Here is an 18540-nt window from a genome sequence, read left to right as displayed (position 1 = left end):
ACACATACATTAGGAGAAATGCATACAAAACTCTGTATGAACGTTCATGCAGACCATTAACTCCAAAATTCACTAACTGTTGTGGAAATGGGACAAAAGTTAAAAGGTTGTGCTTTAAAAAGTTTGAAAGTTGTCGAAACCAAAACAGAAGCATTAGCACTAGTGTGTAGGTACGTGGTTTTCAAGCCTGACTTTTTTCACCCGCCTCAGAGATGGTGCTGAGGCCAGAGCACCTACCGGACGTCGGGGGAGAAGCTGAGTCGGGCCGCATCCTTCCTCAGCCTGGCAAGCAGAGCTCCCCCTTCTCTCTGCAAGCTCACCAGTTGCGGGTTGCACAAGACCTCTTGCATCAGCTGCCGGTGTCTCTCCATTTGCTGCCTGACGGCCTGTAGGATGATCACAGATGTTAGCCAGATCCATGGAGGTCAGGGCTGTTGGCCATGAAAGCTAAATGAAGTCTCCATGTTCTGAGACAGCCTACCCCTGGATACTAATGCTGGGGATAAAGAAAAGGAAAGGCTCGTTGTCTCCACACCCTGACAGGAACCTTCGAAGGACTTTGTAGCCGACAGCTCTTGACCAGTCACAGGATTAATCTTGGAGACATTTTTCAGAGATCTCTGCAGGCAATTTTTGGAAATTTAATATGGTACTTATGGTAAATATAAGGTAAAGGGCTGAAACGCATTGGGCTACTTCAAGGAATAAAACTATATTTGTTTTCAGCATCTTGAAACTTTCTCTCTTTTTTAATTGAGCTCTTGGAAACAAAGTGGTGACAAACTTGATGGAACTTCAGGGCTTAATTCAGCAGAGCTCTGCTTGCATTCTTACGGGGTGGGGGGCCCCTTGCTCACAGACCCCCTGAACTAATCCACAGTGCTGCATGCTGTGTGCAAAAGAGAGCTGAACTTTTGGGCACATCCCAAACAGAGTTGTTGGCTCCTGGGATCAGAATTGCTCTCTGATCTGGAGGAAAACACATCCCCATCCTCCTGGAAAATAAGACTCGTCTGATCTAATTAAGGACCAGACCTGCGAAGCCAAGAGCAGGAGGCATCCACAGTACATGCATGACAGGAGGGAGCTGCTTTGTGTGGTGTCAAAGCGCCGGTCCACCCCATGGCCCAATGAGGCCAAGTGGCCAACTCTGCGGGCTGGGCGGACTCACCTGCAAGGTCTCTGGGACCTCCCCCTGCTCCAGTTCTCGGGTGCTGCTCTGTAGCAACTCCGAGGCCTTCGTGAGGTCACTTACAAAGCGGTGCATCTTCTGAGAGGAGGAGACACAAACAGGCATTCTGTCAGATAACATAAATAATCAACAACAAAAAGAAGTAGGGCAAGATAATGGGGCCATCTGCACAGCAAGGTGGAGAATGCACAAGGAGAGAAAGCTGGCGACCACAGACCATGGATAAAGCTGACTCCCACCGTCACCCCTTGCACCCAGCATTACTCCCAAAGCTAAAGATGGACACAGACGTGCATCTTTGTAATCCCGGAACAGCCACAGTCTCAGTCTCTCTCTCACATGCTCACGTACACAGCACTCTCCTAACACAATGCTTTCTTCATGCCTTCCAGACTCATGTCTGCCCTTTTGGACATTACACGGATGTGTATCTTCAACTTTCCAGCAGCTAGAACCTAATGGCTTCCCTACATACATTTCTGGGATATTTACTTAGAGCGTGCCATCAACGGTCATGCCATTTTGCAGCGTAAGCAGCAGAATCAGGCTTCTGCCCCAAGGAGACTACAGTCTAGAGTCTAAGGAGTGAGAAGGGAAAGGCAGGAATCCTCAGGGATGACTGGGAGCAGCAAACTCAGGAGGAAACCTTTGGGTTGGGGGCTCCAAGGCTTAGGGGCTGGGAGCAGATTTCCTAAAAGGGAGGGATGTTCAGCTAATTGTAGAAGGCAGTAAGAAACAGGTTACCCCTCCACCCCGCAAAGGCCAGAGGGGCACCCCGGCAGTAGGCACCTGGAAGTACTGAACCCACTCGCCGTGGCAGTAGGGGAACTGGCCATCCAAGGCCTGGGTCAGCTGGCTGCTGTCCACGTGTCGGCCAAGAGCCTTCAGAGAGCTCAGCAGCTCCACCTACAGGTGTGGCACAACATGACAGTCAATATTCTGGCTGGAAAAAACATTATTTATAAAATTAGCCCACTTTATCAGAGCAAAGCAGCTAACGTAAGTTTTTAATAACAGCAAAATTTATACAAATATACAAGTTCAAAAACAGAGCAGGGCAGAAGCATCAGCCTGGGTAAAAAGCAACACCTGACACCTTTTCAAACACAATACTAAAAGGCGTGGGTGTACAGAATCATAGAATCATGGAATAGTAGGGCTGGAAGGGGCCTACAAGACCATCGAGTCCAACCCCCTGCTCAATGCAGGTATCCAAGTCAGAGCATCCCTGACAGATGGCTGTCCAGCCTCGTCTTGAAGGCCTCCGGCGTGGGAGAGCCCACCACCTCCCTAGGGAATCGGGTCCATTGTCGTATCGCTCCAACAGTCAGGACGTTTTTCCTGATGTTCAGTCGGAATCTGGCTTCCTGTAACTTGAGCCCATTATTCCGTGTCCTGCACTCTGGGATGATCAAGAAGAGATCCTGGCCTTCTTCTCTGTGACAACCTTTCAAGTACTTGAAGAGCGCTATCCTATCTCCCCTCAGTCTTCTGTTCTCAAGGCTAAACGTGCCCAGCTCTTTCAGTCTCTCTTCACGGGGCTTTGTTTCCAGTCCCCTGATCATCTTTGTCACCCTCCTCTGAACCCTCTCCAGCTTGTCTGCATCCTTCTCAAAGTGCAGTTTTATACAAAGGGTTTTGCCTGGCACCAGAAGGACGTCAGATTTTTCCCCTCTGCATGGCAGCCAATACCAGAATAAATTATGCTACCTGTTCAAATATATGCAAGCCTGGTGTATCTGCATCATTTATTCAGGTTGCGGACGTCGGCCTTGCTGGTGCAGAATCCAGGTTCCCACACCACCTGCTCGCCTGCCCACCTGCCTGCTGCAGGGTGTGTTTGGCCCTTGCAGGAGTAGCCTAACCTCTTTCTGCAAGTTTGCATTTCGGCACAGCTGTTTTGCTACCAGCCATTTTAGTTCTACTTAGTGGAAAATATATGGGAGAGTGTGAGTGTGTGGCGGGGAGGGGAGGGGGGTTCGGAAAGAGAGGAGCTGCTTTCGCTTCCAGCCTCTCTTGCCATCCATCAGCCATGCCAAGCGGCCACTCTGGCCTGCCTGCGTTGCTTCTCAGACTCACACTGGGGAAATGTGAGCATTTTAATCATTTGCAGCAGAGGCCATTAATCATACTCATTAATATTTCATATTGCATTAATTAAACTGAGCAGCATTAATAAAAGAACAGCAAACCCGTTCAAGTGCTGAATTATTATCTTAATGCCCATGTCCGGCCTATGGAGCTATAACTGGAAGTGAGCTCACTTGGCCATCGGCAACGGGAGTCTATTAGGGCTCTCTGCACCTACTGGAGTCTTGAGTAATTAACTGCCTGGGGGAGGAAAATGGACAGGATCCATGCTGGGGAGAAAGGCTGATGCGTAAGGAGTTCATTTTTGTTTATAGAATCAGAGAGTTGGGAGGTTTCTCAGAGATCATCTAGTCCAGCCCCTGCTCCATACAGGCTCGGCATTGCGGGGCGCAGCTACAGCATCACTCACAGGTAGCCATCCAGCCTCTGCTTAAATGCTTCCATAAGGGAACCCACTTCTTCCCAAGGCAGCCTGTTCCACCACCAAACAGCGCTCTCTGTTAGGAAGTTTCTCCTAATGTTTAGCCGAAATCTGCTTCCCTGCAATTTCCACCCATTGGTTCTACTCCTGCTCTCTGGAGCAACAGAGAACAGTCTGCATGGCATCTTCTGCATGGCAGCCTTTCAGGTAGTTGAAGGTGGCCATCGTGTGTCCCCTTAATTTCCTCCTCTCCAGCTTTCTCAAGCAATCCCCGTAGGACTGTTAAAATATACATTATATGATATAAATGCGTGAGCCCATGGGGGAGCCATCTTTCCCCTAGGAATGCCCCTGGGAATGGGAGCAACGCGATGCCAGGATGTAGCCTCATTCCAAGGGGCGTTCTGGCCCAAGGAAGGTGGCCAGGAGCAAAGCCACGGCCTGAAGCAGCAACAAGACTGGGTTTTTCCCTATAAAAGAAAAGGGAAAAAGTGCGGGAGGCACCACCTTGTCATACTGTAAAGTTACACAGTACCTTGAACTTCCTTATAATTTTACCCACCCCTGAAAATCCCCAAATGTCCCACAAACATTTTTGTGGGAGACATATTGTCTCACCAAAGTTGGGGTGTGCGTGTATTCATTTATTGTAAACCAATCTGGGGACCTTTTTTAATTTGGAAAAATGATATATCATATATTCTTTTAAACAAGCAAGTGAATTATAACACCCTCTCATTAGGTTACAGCCTACGTCTGTGACAGGTCTCCTCTGCTTTTAATCAATGCATGACAGAATGCTGGACTACATGGACTCTGGCCTAACACCGCAAAGACACTCTCCTCTTCTTATGACAGGCAGCAGTTCAACAGGTGAAGCCTTTTGCAGCCTGGAAGTGCAGATATGGGGAAAGTTGCAGCTTTTGATTTTTAATTTTTTTTTATTGTGCTTGTCATACAGCTGCAAATGAGGCAGAGCATTCTGGGAGGGAGAGCATCACTCACTCCAGTTGCTGAGAAAGCAGAACGAACAGCCCGAAATCTCAGCTCTGCTGCTCTTGTAGGAAACAAAATGTAGGCTGCACAGCATGAAGAAAAAAACAAAGTTCACCCAAAGAACCCGACACCCTAGAACTCGCCTGCACGCCAAGTAGCTTCTCCAGATGTGAAGCTGCCTCCTTCTCTGCCAATAGCAGAACAGCATGGATGGAGCCAGGCAAGGCCTTCTGCAAGGAAGACAGGGACCAAGGGTCAGCCAGGAACCAGCCCTTCCCTGCATGGCTCTCTCTGAACTTGGTGTTTCCAAATTGGGCTCTGAGATAGCAACCGCCAATTTTAATCAATAAGCCCCTAAATAGCTCAGGCCCAGCCAGTTTTAGGAACGGAGCTCTTCTCTGCCCAATGAAGTGTCTGAGGTCTGTGGAGAGCATTCTCAGTTATTCCATCAACAGGCCCCAAGACCTGTTGACAGCCATTTTCACCAGCTCCTCCACAACCATGGAAATCCTTTGCCCTGGAGATCTGCTAAAAATTGAGCTGGAGGGTATTAAGCACAAATCAGTACCACTTTCATACCTGCTCAGCTATCCTGGCAACCCCTGCCACCCCACCCCCACCACACACACAGAGGATCTTGGGAAGTGTAGTTTGCTGAAGCTGCTGAGAATTCTGTTAGGGATCCCCTTGCAGCGCCCCCCCCCCCCGCCCCAAACTACAGTTCTCAGGGGTCCCTGGGGAAAGGGAATATTAACCCAGCCTGAAGTCTGGGGGAGGCATGAAGTGCAGATATGCCTCCCCCCATCTCATCCAAAAGCATTGCCCCAAACCTCTCAGGCCCACCTCTCAGAGGTCGAGAGAGTCTCAGACCACTTCCATTTTTTGATGCTCCAAGTATATTAAAAAACGAAGAAATGCCAAAACAGGATCACATAAATTGTGGTATATTTTAAATGTTTACATTTAAAAAATTAACGCTTTTAACACAAAAAATTACAATGCAATAATTTGTTAAAAAAATGTTCCCTTTTTTATTGAACCAGTGCTTTTCTACTGTGCAAATTCACCAGTTATTCTGGAAAAATTTACTTTTCTTGCAAGATCACAGTTTATGTTAAGCACAGCAAGGCCATTCAAATGATCTTGTCCCATAGCTGAACAGTAGTAAACATGGAATGAAAAATAAATTAAAAAACCATCATAAAACCAAATCACTCTGAGAAATACAGATTATTAGTATTGACAAACCAGAAAATATAAGTTAATTTTTGACAATATTTGATTTCTCTGCAGACAAAAAGTATAGCGATTGAAGTATTTTTGACAGATACAAAATGTCAGAACTTTTGTGGCAAAATAATGTCACTTTAAAATTTTCGATAAAACAGAGAGTATTATATCAATTATGTTTTGAATGATAGCTATGTGTCACTCGTAATCTATAGACTTCATTCTGTTTTACATGTTCCACCACATGGCAATGTCCTACAATATAATTGTGCTATTCACAAGATAATTACAGGATTTATGAAAAATATGAATTCATAATGCATTACAGGCGGTGTGGCCCAGTAATAGGACACAAGTTTAAAGTTGTATGATGAATAATGTCTTCTTCATTCAGTCCTGTCAGTTTATCTCAGTGTCGGTATGTGTAACATCATTTGGAGAGAACACCAAGTCAAAGTTTGAGGCTGTTCGTGAATGTGAGGCCCCCTGCTCTCACTTTGGCTACCCACTAGTCCTGATGGTTATATGGGACCTTCAGGTCTGCCATTAAAAGAGTGGGAGAGGGCCACTCCCTTTATGACCTCCTGTCGGCTTCGCCCTGGGGCAGCTGGCTGGCCACTGTGGGAAATGGGAGGCTGGGCTGAATGGGCCCACGTTGGTCTGCAGCACAGAGCTCTTCTTAGGTTCCTAACAAGTAGCTGCTGGCAACAGCTGAAGCTATTTCAGACAGAGATTCTCAGTTTGTATGTAAAATAAATACCACCTCCTGGAAATCTTCCCTCACAGCAGCTTCCCCCAACCTGGTGCCCTCCAGATGTGTGGGACTACAACACTGAGCATCCCCCAGCCAGCATGGGAGCTGTAGTCCAACACATCTGGAGGGCACCAGGTTGGGGGAGGCTGCCCTACGGGTTCTTTCTTTGTTTTCCTCATCAACGTATGATGGAGTTTTTCACCCGTATTGGACTGAGCTGTAATCACAGGGGGGCCCTTTTAATGAAATGACTGAACCGTTTCCCCCTCCCCACTGCCCCCATGAAAAGCACACCCTATTTTAGGAAGGTGTCCCGAAGAACGGCAGACATCTCCTCCTCCTCCTGGCAACTGTGTTTCACCACAGAGAGGAGGAGTGCTCTTTTGGAGCATCGCACCACATATGTAGCACAATCCCGCCCTCTCTGTTATTAAGTGCTTTGCTAAGAGGACAGGATGAACTGATTTCATGGTGAAAGCCGATTCCCACCCCCGCCCGCAAAGGAGAGACCTGCTGTTCTGGAGAAAACACAGTTTGTTCTGAAATGGCACTTTTCTTGGCGAGAAACAAACCTCAGCAAAACCCTACGTCCAAAGCCATGTGGGAATAACGTCCCATTGGTGACGGTTAGAGAAATGGGAAAGGTTATGATAACAATATTCATAACCTTTGAATATTGGTCATGAATATTCGAACAATATTAATGCCGTGCATTTATGCTGCTCCACAGGATTGTGTCACCAGTCTATTTAGGAGTGCGCTGTGTGTACAAATTGCCGCAATTTGCCTATTGTTTGCATGCTTGAGATTGAGAAGGAGGAGGGTGAGTATTATTCACATGCAGGTTTTGCTGAAACCTTTTGTATAAATGAGCCTTTAAATGCTTTTTTCATGGCAGGAAGGAGAAATGCAGCCTCAGATTTCCTCCAGTGAAAATGGTCTCTGGAAGAAATGTGTAACTGTACCTCTCTTTCACCGCATGAGGGCACAAGCAAACGAGAAAGCTCTGTGAAAAATGAACAGCACACACACACTCACACACGCACCACGTAAACAATAAAATCCCTCTGCTCTTCCCACCCACCTGTGATTACCTGGATGGTTCCCAGGGCTGCAGAGAGTGTGGGAGAGAGAGGCTCTTTTCTGGCATCGATGACAACCATCAGCCCTGTGTCATTCGACTGCTTCCTGTATAGGGATATATGAGAAATTAGGTTCAGTTCATTTTTTATCAGGATTTATCCAGTTCGCACTCGGACGGTTGAAGTCTGTACATTTCCAAGCTTGCAATGTGATTTGCAGAGCAAAAACATTGCATTCAACAGCATGCATACATGTGAAAAATACACATGAGCACAAATACATTTTTATCAATGGGAGAAGAATATGTACATTTCAGGATGCACACCGCTGATGCATATATTTGGGAAAATACGCACAAAAATACGCATGGATTTTCATGTGAAAAGGAAAAAACAAAGCTCGCAATCTGATATGGACTCAAGTCGGAATGAGCTTCAAGGTGGAATGTGGAGAATTTCAGTGAGCTCAACTTTTGCTGATTTGCACATCCCTGTGCCTGTGGGATGGAATAAGATGTTGCCAAACTGACTTGGTCAATTCTTAATGGTGGATGCAACAAACTCCAAGAAGGGAGGGAGCTCAGTCCTTGGGAAAGGGACCTAGAGAGGATGGGTGAAATATCCTTCCTGGGATGTATTCAAGAAGAAGGCTGAAAGGGACTGGAAGGTTCTGCATGAGATATTCTCCTGATGCCACTGCCTGCAAAAAATAAAAATGCTGCCTCGGCCATAAGAATGGCTTCCAGCTGGACTCTTGGCTGCTCATTTCATGTATTATATATGTCTGTGCGAGTTCACTCCTGGGGGAACAGGGGGCTGCCATCAGAGCACCTTGCATGGGAGAAGAAATGATTTGTGTGAACAGGCTCCTAAGACACAATGGGTTGAGTCCAGAGTCATGCTTAGGAGAGTTCCACTCATGCTGAAGGAAGGGGGTGGGGAAATGATTGTCATGATTCCTCCTTCCCCCCGAAGCCCCTTGCTCTGGACCACTGGAGGGCCCTCCAGAGCAGCTTGAGAGGCCATGCAGGGGGGTTGCAGAGGAAAGGAGCAGTGGCCTCCATGCTCCCTTCCTTCAGCTGGGAGCTTCTGATAGGGATGTATGGATTGTGTAAAATCCATTCCATCTGTGTTTCATGGAATATCAGGCACCTTTCATTCCATCGTCTGTCCATCGACGGAATCAGATTTTTTTGTAGTTTCCAAATTTGCACTTTGTACAAATGTGAGTTTACACAAATTCACATGTTAAAAAATTGGCAAATTCCCCCCAAATGTGCATTTTTGTGCTTCAGCCTAGGGGGAAATGTGCATTTTTGGCTGGTTTTTTTTTAAAAAAATTGTGTGTTTTTCTATGACGAAATTTGTGCAAAATTCTCAAAGGCTAGAAAAAGGTCTGCAAGTCCATGGAATCCCCTGACAGGGGCAAAGCTGGTGCTCTGTGGAATCCATGGGCTGGATTCAGAAAAATCAAACTCATTTGGTTCCGTTGCAGATTTCTCCGACATCTCTAGCTTCTGGTGGATCCCAGCGCCTTCCGTGAAAAGAAGGAGCCCTTCCGTCCATGGAGTGGCCAATCTGGATCCAATCCATTATGAGGGCGGAGTAAATGCAGGATTTTATATTCCTGACAAAGTCCACCAGGTCACTTTTGGAGGAGTTGTTTCAAAGGAATATTTAATCATTTTCTCTTCTACTTCCTCTTATAGAGTATTCATATGATATTTAAATTTATGGGCTGCTCCTTTTCCTCAAAAAATTGCCCTCAGAGGAAATTAAATGGGAATACAAACATCTTAACAAAACTATAATTAAAAATAATCAAACAAATCAAAGTTAAATCTGTAGAAATCAGATACCAATCCACAAAAAGTGCCAACTGGTAGAACAAGGAAGACTTCTAAAGGCTTCCATAGTGTAGGTTTGATGGATCTCACTGGGGAGGGAATTCCACAGTGGAGGTGCCACCAGTGAATGAGCCCCACTTCTAGTGAAAGAATATCTCTCTACTGACCATGGTGGCACTTGAAGCAATGTGTCTCCTGATTACATATGGGAGAAGCTGTTATTCCAGTCCTGTGTCACTAAGTGCTTTAAAAATCAAAAGTAGTGCCTTAAATTAACCCCAGAAGCAAAATGGTAATGAGTGAAGTTCATAATCACATGAGCCCTACGTCCCATTCTACACAGAAGCCACATTCTGCCACATTCTGGGTCAGTTGAAGTTCTTCAGGAGCAGCCCCATGTAGATCACATCACAGTAATCAAGTCACCAGGGCATGAGAGACAGTTGCCAGGTCCTTATTGTCCAGAAAAAGGGCACACCTAGCACATCAGCTGAAGCAAAAAGAACATGTTTCTGGGCACCAGGGGCAGCCAAGAAGTGCCAGGGCCATTCCCAAACCCCTTAAGGAGAGTGTGACACCATCCAGAAGTGTTCTATCCCCCATAACCATATTAACAGGGAACCATGACTTCATCAGACTGAGCTTCAGTTTATTTGCACACAGCCAAACTGTACAACTTCAGACAAACCTTCATGAGGACTACTACACCTGACACCAAGTGAAAGGAGAAGTGTATAATGATCTGATGACACTCAACTCCAAACCCCTCAAAGATCTCATCCTTACCCATCATTCCCAAAGGTAAAGGAACAAAATGGAAAATTCGTCTTAAATGGTTTCAACAATTGTCTATAGAAGGAAGGTGATTTTTTTAAAATGTTGAATCTTTTAATGTATTCCATCAAAACAATGAAACCAGAAATCTTATTTTTGTTTTTGCTCTTTACCGAGAGACGACTTGTATGTTTTATTGCTGCTATTTTACATTTGTACTTTTCACTGTTTTTATTGTCTGACTGCTGTTTTAAGCCACTATGTATATTTATCATTGATAAGGTAATGTGGGGTATAAACAATTAAACCAATAAAATAATAATGTTTGAAATCACAAGGCAGCAAACATTTGGAGATGTGGCAGCTGTGAAAATTATCCAACAGGGAACAGTGGAAATCATCAAAGCCCGCACCCAGCTGAAAAGAAATGTATCCATTTGCAAAAACAACTGGAATTCTAGAAAGCAGGGAGTTCTCGGGGGCGGCAGGGACATAATTTTCATTGACTTAAAGGAAAGGAGCAAAGGAGGACCAGGATGGAAGTGCTCTGGAAAGGATGTTATTGGAGGAGGGTTACTAACCTTGACAAGGCGAACAGATAGAGGAGGAGCCGTGTCACTTCTCTGGCTGAACACCAGGGTGCTTGCCACGCTCCGCCATTCGTGGTGATCTGGACTATGGGTCTCCCGAGTTTATCAGTGTTCCCTGAAGTCCAAAGGGAAGTTAAGGCAACAATAATAAGTAAAACCCTGGTGAAAGGGAGTATTCACACTTCACTTTGCAAGGCCCTCCCGATCGAACTGCACCCATTCTTTTATTCAAATTGTATTTGAATACACCCATTCTTTTATTCTTTGCAGCCAAACTGGGAAAATAGAAAATTAAATTAATTAATTAACTTGTTACAGCACATTATTTGATACTTTACAAGCGCTTCCTCCCTCTGAATTTGTTCCAGCTCTGCTGCATGTTTCCTTCTGTGCTATTTGGAGCACTTGCAGCCTTGGGACACAATCCATCAGGATGTTCTCAAGTATATTGGGACAAATGGGAGCTGCGGAAGAGGTCGGCAGTGCAGCTTATGAGGGAAAGCATCCCAGTGGATTGTACTCATCACCATTTCCACTCACAGTACCTGGTAGACACACAACCCCAGAAGATAAGAGCTCAGGACTGAGCGCCTCCCATTGGACAAGCTCCTGCGTGCCCGATCCTGGACGAAGGCATTCCTTGAGCAGGGTGTCTGTTGTGCTCACAGTGCCGCTATCCATGCCCCTGGGAGCTGGAAGTCCTGAAAACACTGCATCAATCTGACTGGTACCTGGGCAGGGGGAAAAGTTGAAAAGTTAGAGAATTGCAGAGATGGCGTCTACCAAAAGGCTATCTGGCCTGATCACCACTCCAAAATCAGGGGGGCCACTTAGCAGAACCCACAGATCACTCCTTGTCATATAAGGTGTACCATAGTAAGAAGCAGAGACATCACCTTGCTGACAAAGGTCTGTCTAATCAAAGCTATGGTTTTCCCAGTAGTAATATATGGCTGTGAGAGCTGGACTATAAGGAAGGCTGGGCGCCGAAGAATTGATGCTTTCGAACTGTGGTGCTGGAGAAGACTCTTACGAGTCCCCTGGACTGCAAGGAGGTCAAATCAGCCCATCCTAAAGGCAATCAACCCTGAGTGCTCATTGGAACGACAGATACTGAAGCTGAAGCTCCAATATTTTGGCCACCTAATGTGAAGAGAAAACTCTCTGGAAAAGACCCTGATGCTGGGAAAGATTGAAGGCAAAAGGAGAAGGAGACAGCAGAGGATGAGATGGCTAGATAGCATCACCGATGCAATGGATATGAACTTGAGCACACTCTGGGAGAGAGCGGAGGACAGGAAGGCCTGGCGTGCTATGGTCCATGGGGTCACGAAGAGTCAGACACGACTGAATGACTGAACAACAACAACAACATGAAAACTAAGCCCTACAAGGAATAGTCAGAAGAACTGGGTATGTGTAGAGCCTGGAGAAGAGAAGATTAAGGGGAGACATGATAGTGACCTTCAGATATGCCAAGGGCTGCCAGGCAGAAGGTAGAGGAGAGTTGTTCTCTGTTGCTCCAGAAGGCAGGACTAGAACCAATGGATGGAAATGGCTGGGGATGGATCCAGATTGCAGGGCTTTGAGAGCCAGTGTGGCGTAGTGGTTAGAGTGTTGGACTCGGACTTGGGAGATCCGGGTTCTAGTTCCCACTCGGCCATAAAGCTCACTGGGTGACTTTGGCCAGTCGCTAACTTTTGACCTAACCCACCTCACAGGGTTGTTGTGAGGATAAAATGGAGAGGAGGAGGATCATGTATGTCACCTACGGCTCCTTGGAGGAAAGGCAGGATAGAAATGTAATAAATAAATAAATAAATAAATTCAGTCATACTAACAGTAGACCTGTTGAAATCTGTGGGACTTGAGTTAGTCACGACTAACTTCAGTCTCATTTATTTCAGTGGATCTACTGTTACGTATGACTTAACTCTGGATCCAACCCCAGGGAAGCAGATTTCGGTTAAATGTTAAGAGAAACTTCCTGACAGTAAGAACTGCTTGAGAGTGGAATAGACTGGTGGCCTCTCCTTCACTGAAGGTGCTTAAACGGAGGCTGGAAGGCCATCTTCCAGGGACACTGAGTTGTATCCTGCTTCTTGGAAGTACACAAGCAGGACGTGAAGGCGAAAGCAGCACGAACATGTTTTCATCCGTGGACATCATCTGTCAACCCCTCAGAACTCCCCGTTCCCTCTGAGCTTAGCAACAATCCTCACAGTAGCTGGGGGAAATGGATTTTCCCCATAACAATATACTGTTCTCTGCAAAGTCTTTTGGGGCGGCCTGGTCTTGAATGGGCTGTGAAGAGCCATTCACTGTACAAAAGACCTGGTGGAGATGAAAACCGCCAGAACTGGTCGGTTGATATGAATCAACTCTCCCTGTGGTCATGGCTGTGGAGACGGCCATGATGAGCACCACTACACCACTGTCCCTTTTAATTCCTTGCTTTATTTTTGCTTATTCCTAAATGCCTCCCATCATGGTTACCTTTCCCTGTTGCTGCTGCAGGCTTTGCTCGGGCTGTTCTGGGAGAGCAAACAATCAGTGTTCTTTTCCGAGGCCCTTCCTGCCTCTTGCCGGCTTTCTCTGGCACAGACAAGCCACCCCCTGAGGAGGACAGCTGACGGTGGCCCTTCAAGAAAGAGAATTTATTACTGGCAGCCGGAGACTCTGCGGGAGACTTCAGAAGTTTTAAGGGCCCTGGCTTGGAAGCCTCCTCCACTTTCCCGTCCTTGTTTGGATGCTCAGAGAGGATTCTGGGAGCCGCCTGGTCTGACCCTTCAGGAGGCTGAGTATCTGTGCTTTCTGAGGGGGAGGCCTGTTTGGCTACGTCTATCTCCTCCAAAATGGCTGCCATCAATCCCGAGCTGAAGCTGACAGGGTTCTTGAGGGCAGCCACGTACGACTCGCGGTACCGACATCTTGGCTCCTGGACCTTGGGGTCTTGGTTTAGTTTCCTCCTCAGGCAAGGTGTGCAGGGACCTTCCTCTGAATTTGGTCCCTTCCCACAACTCCAGTTTTCTGTTGTTGCCCCATCATCTCCATTCACCCAAACAAGCCCCTTTTTAGTCCTGGGTAATGCCTCTCCTGGAGGCTGTTGCTGTTGAGCAGCCGACGCTGTTGACTTGGCGGGAGAAGAAAAGTCCAGCTTCTTTTCTTCAGAAAATTCCAGTAGGTTCACATATTCCCCTTCCAGGTTCTCACTAATGATATCGCAGAGACTTGGCACAACGAACAAAGAGGATTTCTTCCAGGATCCTTGATCCACCTTGATAAGGCCTGGATACTTGCCTTGAGAAGACTGCAAACTCCCATGAGGGCTTCTGTGTCCATCCCCAGAAAGGTGGCAATTCTGCTGCTGAGAATTCAACTTGCAGCAAGTCTCTGAGCCGTCTGAGGACTCTTGCTCAACCAAACCTTCTGTTTTGGGTATCTGGATGAATTCTGGAGTCGCTATTTTACTCCATGGAACAGGGACGATTCCATTCCCAGTGGCCACCAGGCAAGTGTGCAGCGCTGGCCGGTCAAGGTCCCGATTGATTTCCTCCAGCCACTCTTTTGTGAAGAGCAAACAGCACGAGGCTTCAGGAATGGAGATCTTCTCCACGGTGGTCAAATCCCTGGACAGACACTTGACCACCAGACATGCCGACTGCTCTCCACAGGGCTCTGCTTGGAGGTAGAAGTCCCCTGGGCGCAGGAGGAGTGGGTTGAGTGGGCCGAGGTGGACGACCACTTTCTCATGGAGACACAGTGGCCAGCCCTCATGGAGGAAAACGCAGCTGAAGTATGGAGCCTGGTGGGCAGAGAAAGGAAAGGCACAATGTACGGACAGAATCATGTCCCATCTTTCATGTGCTACCCTATCCACCCCCCCATCTAATTCTGAATTAAGAAACCCCACTGTGTCCCCAGGAATGGCACTGCAGGCATGACCAGGCTCTGGAATACTTCCCCCACTCTCGAGATCCCCCCAACCCTGTGAACCTCTAGACCAGGGGGCAGAACCTCAGGCCCTGGGGCCAAATCTGGCCCAATCCTATCTCCTGAGATTCCCTGGTGGGCCATGCCCTTTCCCGCAACCCCACACCCTTTCCTCCGCGCACAGGCTGTTTGGTGGTGTCCTGGCTTTTGTGCAGTTCTAACATTCTGACAACTTGACGTGCCTGCCCTAGGGCTGAGTTACTGGACGTAAGAGCTTTAAGCTGAAACATGCTGGCACTTTTTGTATTTTTGGCCCCGCCCCTTCTGCCTTTGGCCCCGCCCACCACTGGAATGCAGCCCCCCAGAGCTTCTCTGAAATGGAATTTGGCCCTTGGACTGAAGAAGTTCCCCACCCCTCCCTGCCATAGAGTCTGCCTGACTTTCTCTCCCCACAACATACCTGGCAAGTTGCTAGGTCTGTCTTGGCAGAGGCCCCCCCCCCCCCGCTTGCTCTGTCCCTTGCTCTGGTGCTTAGCATGCCACAACAGCACCGTCTCAGGTGCAAGGAGCCCTGGGGGATCCAGGGTGCCTGAATCCAGAGCAAGAAAAACACAGGTACAAGAACAAACGGCTTCAAGCAGAGCTGTAGGTAAATGATCTGAAACATTATTTCCTGGATGTCGGTAAGGTGAGGCATGCGCATTTTCCTGGAGAACAGCTGGGGGCTTCACTGCTGCAGCTGGAAAAGTTCCCTTGTGGAGTGTTTAAGAGTAGGCATTATCCACCCTCAGCACCTCTGCATGAGTCTCTGGTCTGCATATTTGTCCCGGTGAATAGAAAAAGGCAAGCCCAGCATCTCCTCTGCCCAAGGAGACATGCACCAAGTGAGCGCACGGTCCAGTGATCAAACCTGCTGTAATGCAGAGCTTGGAACCACACAGAGAAGCACCACGCAGGCTCCTCTAGGGGCCGCGCAGGCTCCTCGGGTTCACCACAGGAATCGCCAGGGGAATTCAATGTGTGCACTTCTTGTAATTTATGCTAGAGCAGTGATGCTGCGGCACAGTAGTATGCCAGGGGTACTCCGACTGTGACTTACCATTCATAAATAAAAAAATAAAATGTGACCAGCATTTTGCAACATTCCATGGCCAGGAAAATGTTCATACATTTGCGTACCTGGGGCCACTTATTTTGCTTTTATTAGCCCATGGGAAAGACAAAAATGACAAAGAGCAGTGGAAAAGCCCCACCTTCTGTTCCCACTGCGCTTTTTCTGGGATTCCTCTAGGCCAGGGGTGGCCAACCTGTGGCCCTGCAGATGTTTTGGCCTACGACTCCCATCAGCCATAGCCAGCGTAGCCAGTGGTGAGGAATCATGGGTGGTGAAGCCCAAAACATCTAGAAGGCCACAAGTCCCCCGTCCCCCCGCTCTAGTCAGTGCCCACGCATGTTCAAGCTTAGCCCCATGATCTTTAGGGCTAGAAACTTGCGTGCATGAAAGGTCTGAGTTCTGAAGATTATGACTTCTCTGTCCAAGACCATGGTGGAATCTCAGGAACGTGCAGTGCGCACAGTGCTGGCTGAAAGCCTCCCATAGGTACCTACTGACTGGGGATCAAACTGCAGAGGAAGAAGTCATGAGAGCAGATTAGGGAACTCTGGTTCATGCAGAACTAGGATGAGAACGAGCGGGTTCTGTTGTGCAGCGTTGCTTGGTTTCAGTGGGGCTGTAGGAGAGAAGGCCATGGTGGATCTGGCCCTCTCTGTGTTAAACGTGCTGCCCTCAAAGGCATCACACCACAGCACAAACCCCAAGGCCGCCCCAGGCCTCGGTCGGGCCTGGCCCTCTCCTTGTACTCACACAGGCTGCCTGCCGCACGTGCTCCAGAAGGCGCTTCGAGGGGATGAGGAAGTCGAGGAGGCAGCAGAGCCCATCCCCGCGGTATTTGGCCTCCAGCACTCGGAAAAGCTGGCTGAGGACAGTTGGGGCTGTGACGTCAAACGGAGGGAAGAGTCCCGAGAGGGTGTTCTGCACTGCGGCGTCGAGAGACTGCGGGTCCTATTGGGGGAAGAGCGGGCAGTTAGCGCGACCCCTGAGGGCCGTGCAGTAGAGTGAGAGGGATCCAGTACCAAGTCGGGCTGATCTGGGAGGTTTGGGAGAAGCCCCAGTCACGGCAGGAGGTCCCCTGAATGGACTGGATCCAGTTTGAGCCCCCTGAAGCTTAGGTAGCAATTCGGAAGGACAGCGAGGCAAAGAGTGTGTGTCTGCAATCCATCGATACATCCCCTGCCCCCCAGGCTCTCCATATCGGGAAGATGCCAAGGTGGGGAGTGGGAAAGGGAGAGGAGGGGGTGTAGTTTTGTGACTGACAGCTATGGCTTCCAGCCAGGCAATAACCTTAGCAGGGCTCTCCTTTTCAGTTCCAGTCACTGTGCTTTGGGGAAGGATGTAGGAGGCGTAGAGATAATAGTGTGAGCGGAGAAAGGAGTATATCTGGCAGGGGTGGGAACCCCAGGCCCAGGGGCCAAACGCAGCCCTCCTGCAGTCCCAATCTGGCCTTCCGGGGCTCCCCAGAAGGCCACGCCCCTTCTCTTGGCCCCACCCCCATCACCCACCCCCAATGGGTGGTTTCACAGCTTTTGTGCAGTTTTCCCCCATCTAAAAAGTTGGGATGCCTCTCCGAAGGCTGATTTAGCGACAGCAAGAGCTTTAAGCTAAATATGCTGGGGTGTGTGTGTGCATTGTTGCCCCCACCCCCTTTGCCTTCGGTCTTGCCCACCACTGGAATGTGGCCCCCAACAGCATCTCCTAACTGGAATTTGGCCCTTGAGCTGAACAAGGTTTTCCACCCCTAATATGCACCTTGGAGAACAATCATAAGAACATAAGGAGATCCCTGATGCTGGATCAGGCCAAGGGTCCATCTAGTCCAGCATTCTGTTCACACAGTGGCCGAGCAGCTGTCGAGCGGGAACCCACATGCAGGGCATGAGCGCAACAGCACCCTCCCGCCCATGTTCCCCGGCAACTGGTGCACATAAGCATACTGCCTCTGATATCACTGCCCTAGCCTGGCACCCTCCAGATGTGCTGGACTACAACACCCATAAAGTCCATTGACCTTGTTGGCTTAGAATGATGGGAGCTATAGTCCAACACATCAGGAGGGCACCTGGTTGGGGAAGGCTGCTCTAATCATAAACCTTGGAGGCTTTGAAAAACTATTGTCTGTCTCCAGCATAACTTCTGAATTTCCACGGCCCCTTTGGCAATCCTCTGTTTATGTAAAGGTGAAAACATCTGACTCTGGGAACTCTCTCAGGGCTTTTTGTTTGCAGAGCGGGCTCTTGGCGGTGCCTGCAGCATCCATCCAGTATAAACAAGCTGAACGGCACCCCACCCTCCGTCCCCGGCCCAGGGGGGAGCAAGCCCTCTCCTCCCCTAACCCCCGCCCTCTCCCAGCCGCCGCCTGCACTCTCTGCCCGGCATGAAAGGCGCTCGCTGAGCGCCATTCCTCCAGCCCACACTCCGCAGGGACCACCCTGACTACTCTGCAGGCCAGGAGTTCTTCCTTCCCAGCCGGAGCATTTTTGGCGTCTATCAGAAGAAGGAGACGAAGGAGCGGA

At 48.4% G+C, this 18540-nt stretch overlaps 1 protein-coding gene across 1 annotated transcript in view; it reads right to left on the bottom strand.

The window, feature by feature from the left end:
• The window catches only part of KIAA1755 (KIAA1755 ortholog), a 34876-nt gene that overhangs the window by 8017 nt on the left and 8319 nt on the right, over positions 1-18540 (bottom strand). Inside the window, exons 4-13 of the mRNA XM_084851831.1 lie at positions 17285-17407; positions 16775-16972; positions 13474-14782; positions 11523-11708; positions 10969-11092; positions 7779-7872; positions 4844-4930; positions 1982-2098; positions 1172-1270; positions 238-386 (exon numbers count right to left, since the gene is read on the bottom strand). Of these exons, the coding sequence (XP_084707957.1) occupies positions 238-386; positions 1172-1270; positions 1982-2098; positions 4844-4930; positions 7779-7872; positions 10969-11092; positions 11523-11708; positions 13474-14782; positions 16775-16972; positions 17285-17407 (2486 nt within the window). The remainder of the gene's footprint in view (positions 1-237; positions 387-1171; positions 1271-1981; positions 2099-4843; positions 4931-7778; positions 7873-10968; positions 11093-11522; positions 11709-13473; positions 14783-16774; positions 16973-17284; positions 17408-18540) is intronic.

This window comes from Heloderma suspectum, chromosome 4 (assembly GCF_057233095.1).
Source record: "Heloderma suspectum isolate Gila_16-S chromosome 4, 16-S_ref, whole genome shotgun sequence".
NCBI lineage: Eukaryota > Metazoa > Chordata > Lepidosauria > Squamata > Helodermatidae > Heloderma > Heloderma suspectum.
This window is presented reverse-complemented; position numbering and strand designations above follow the sequence as displayed.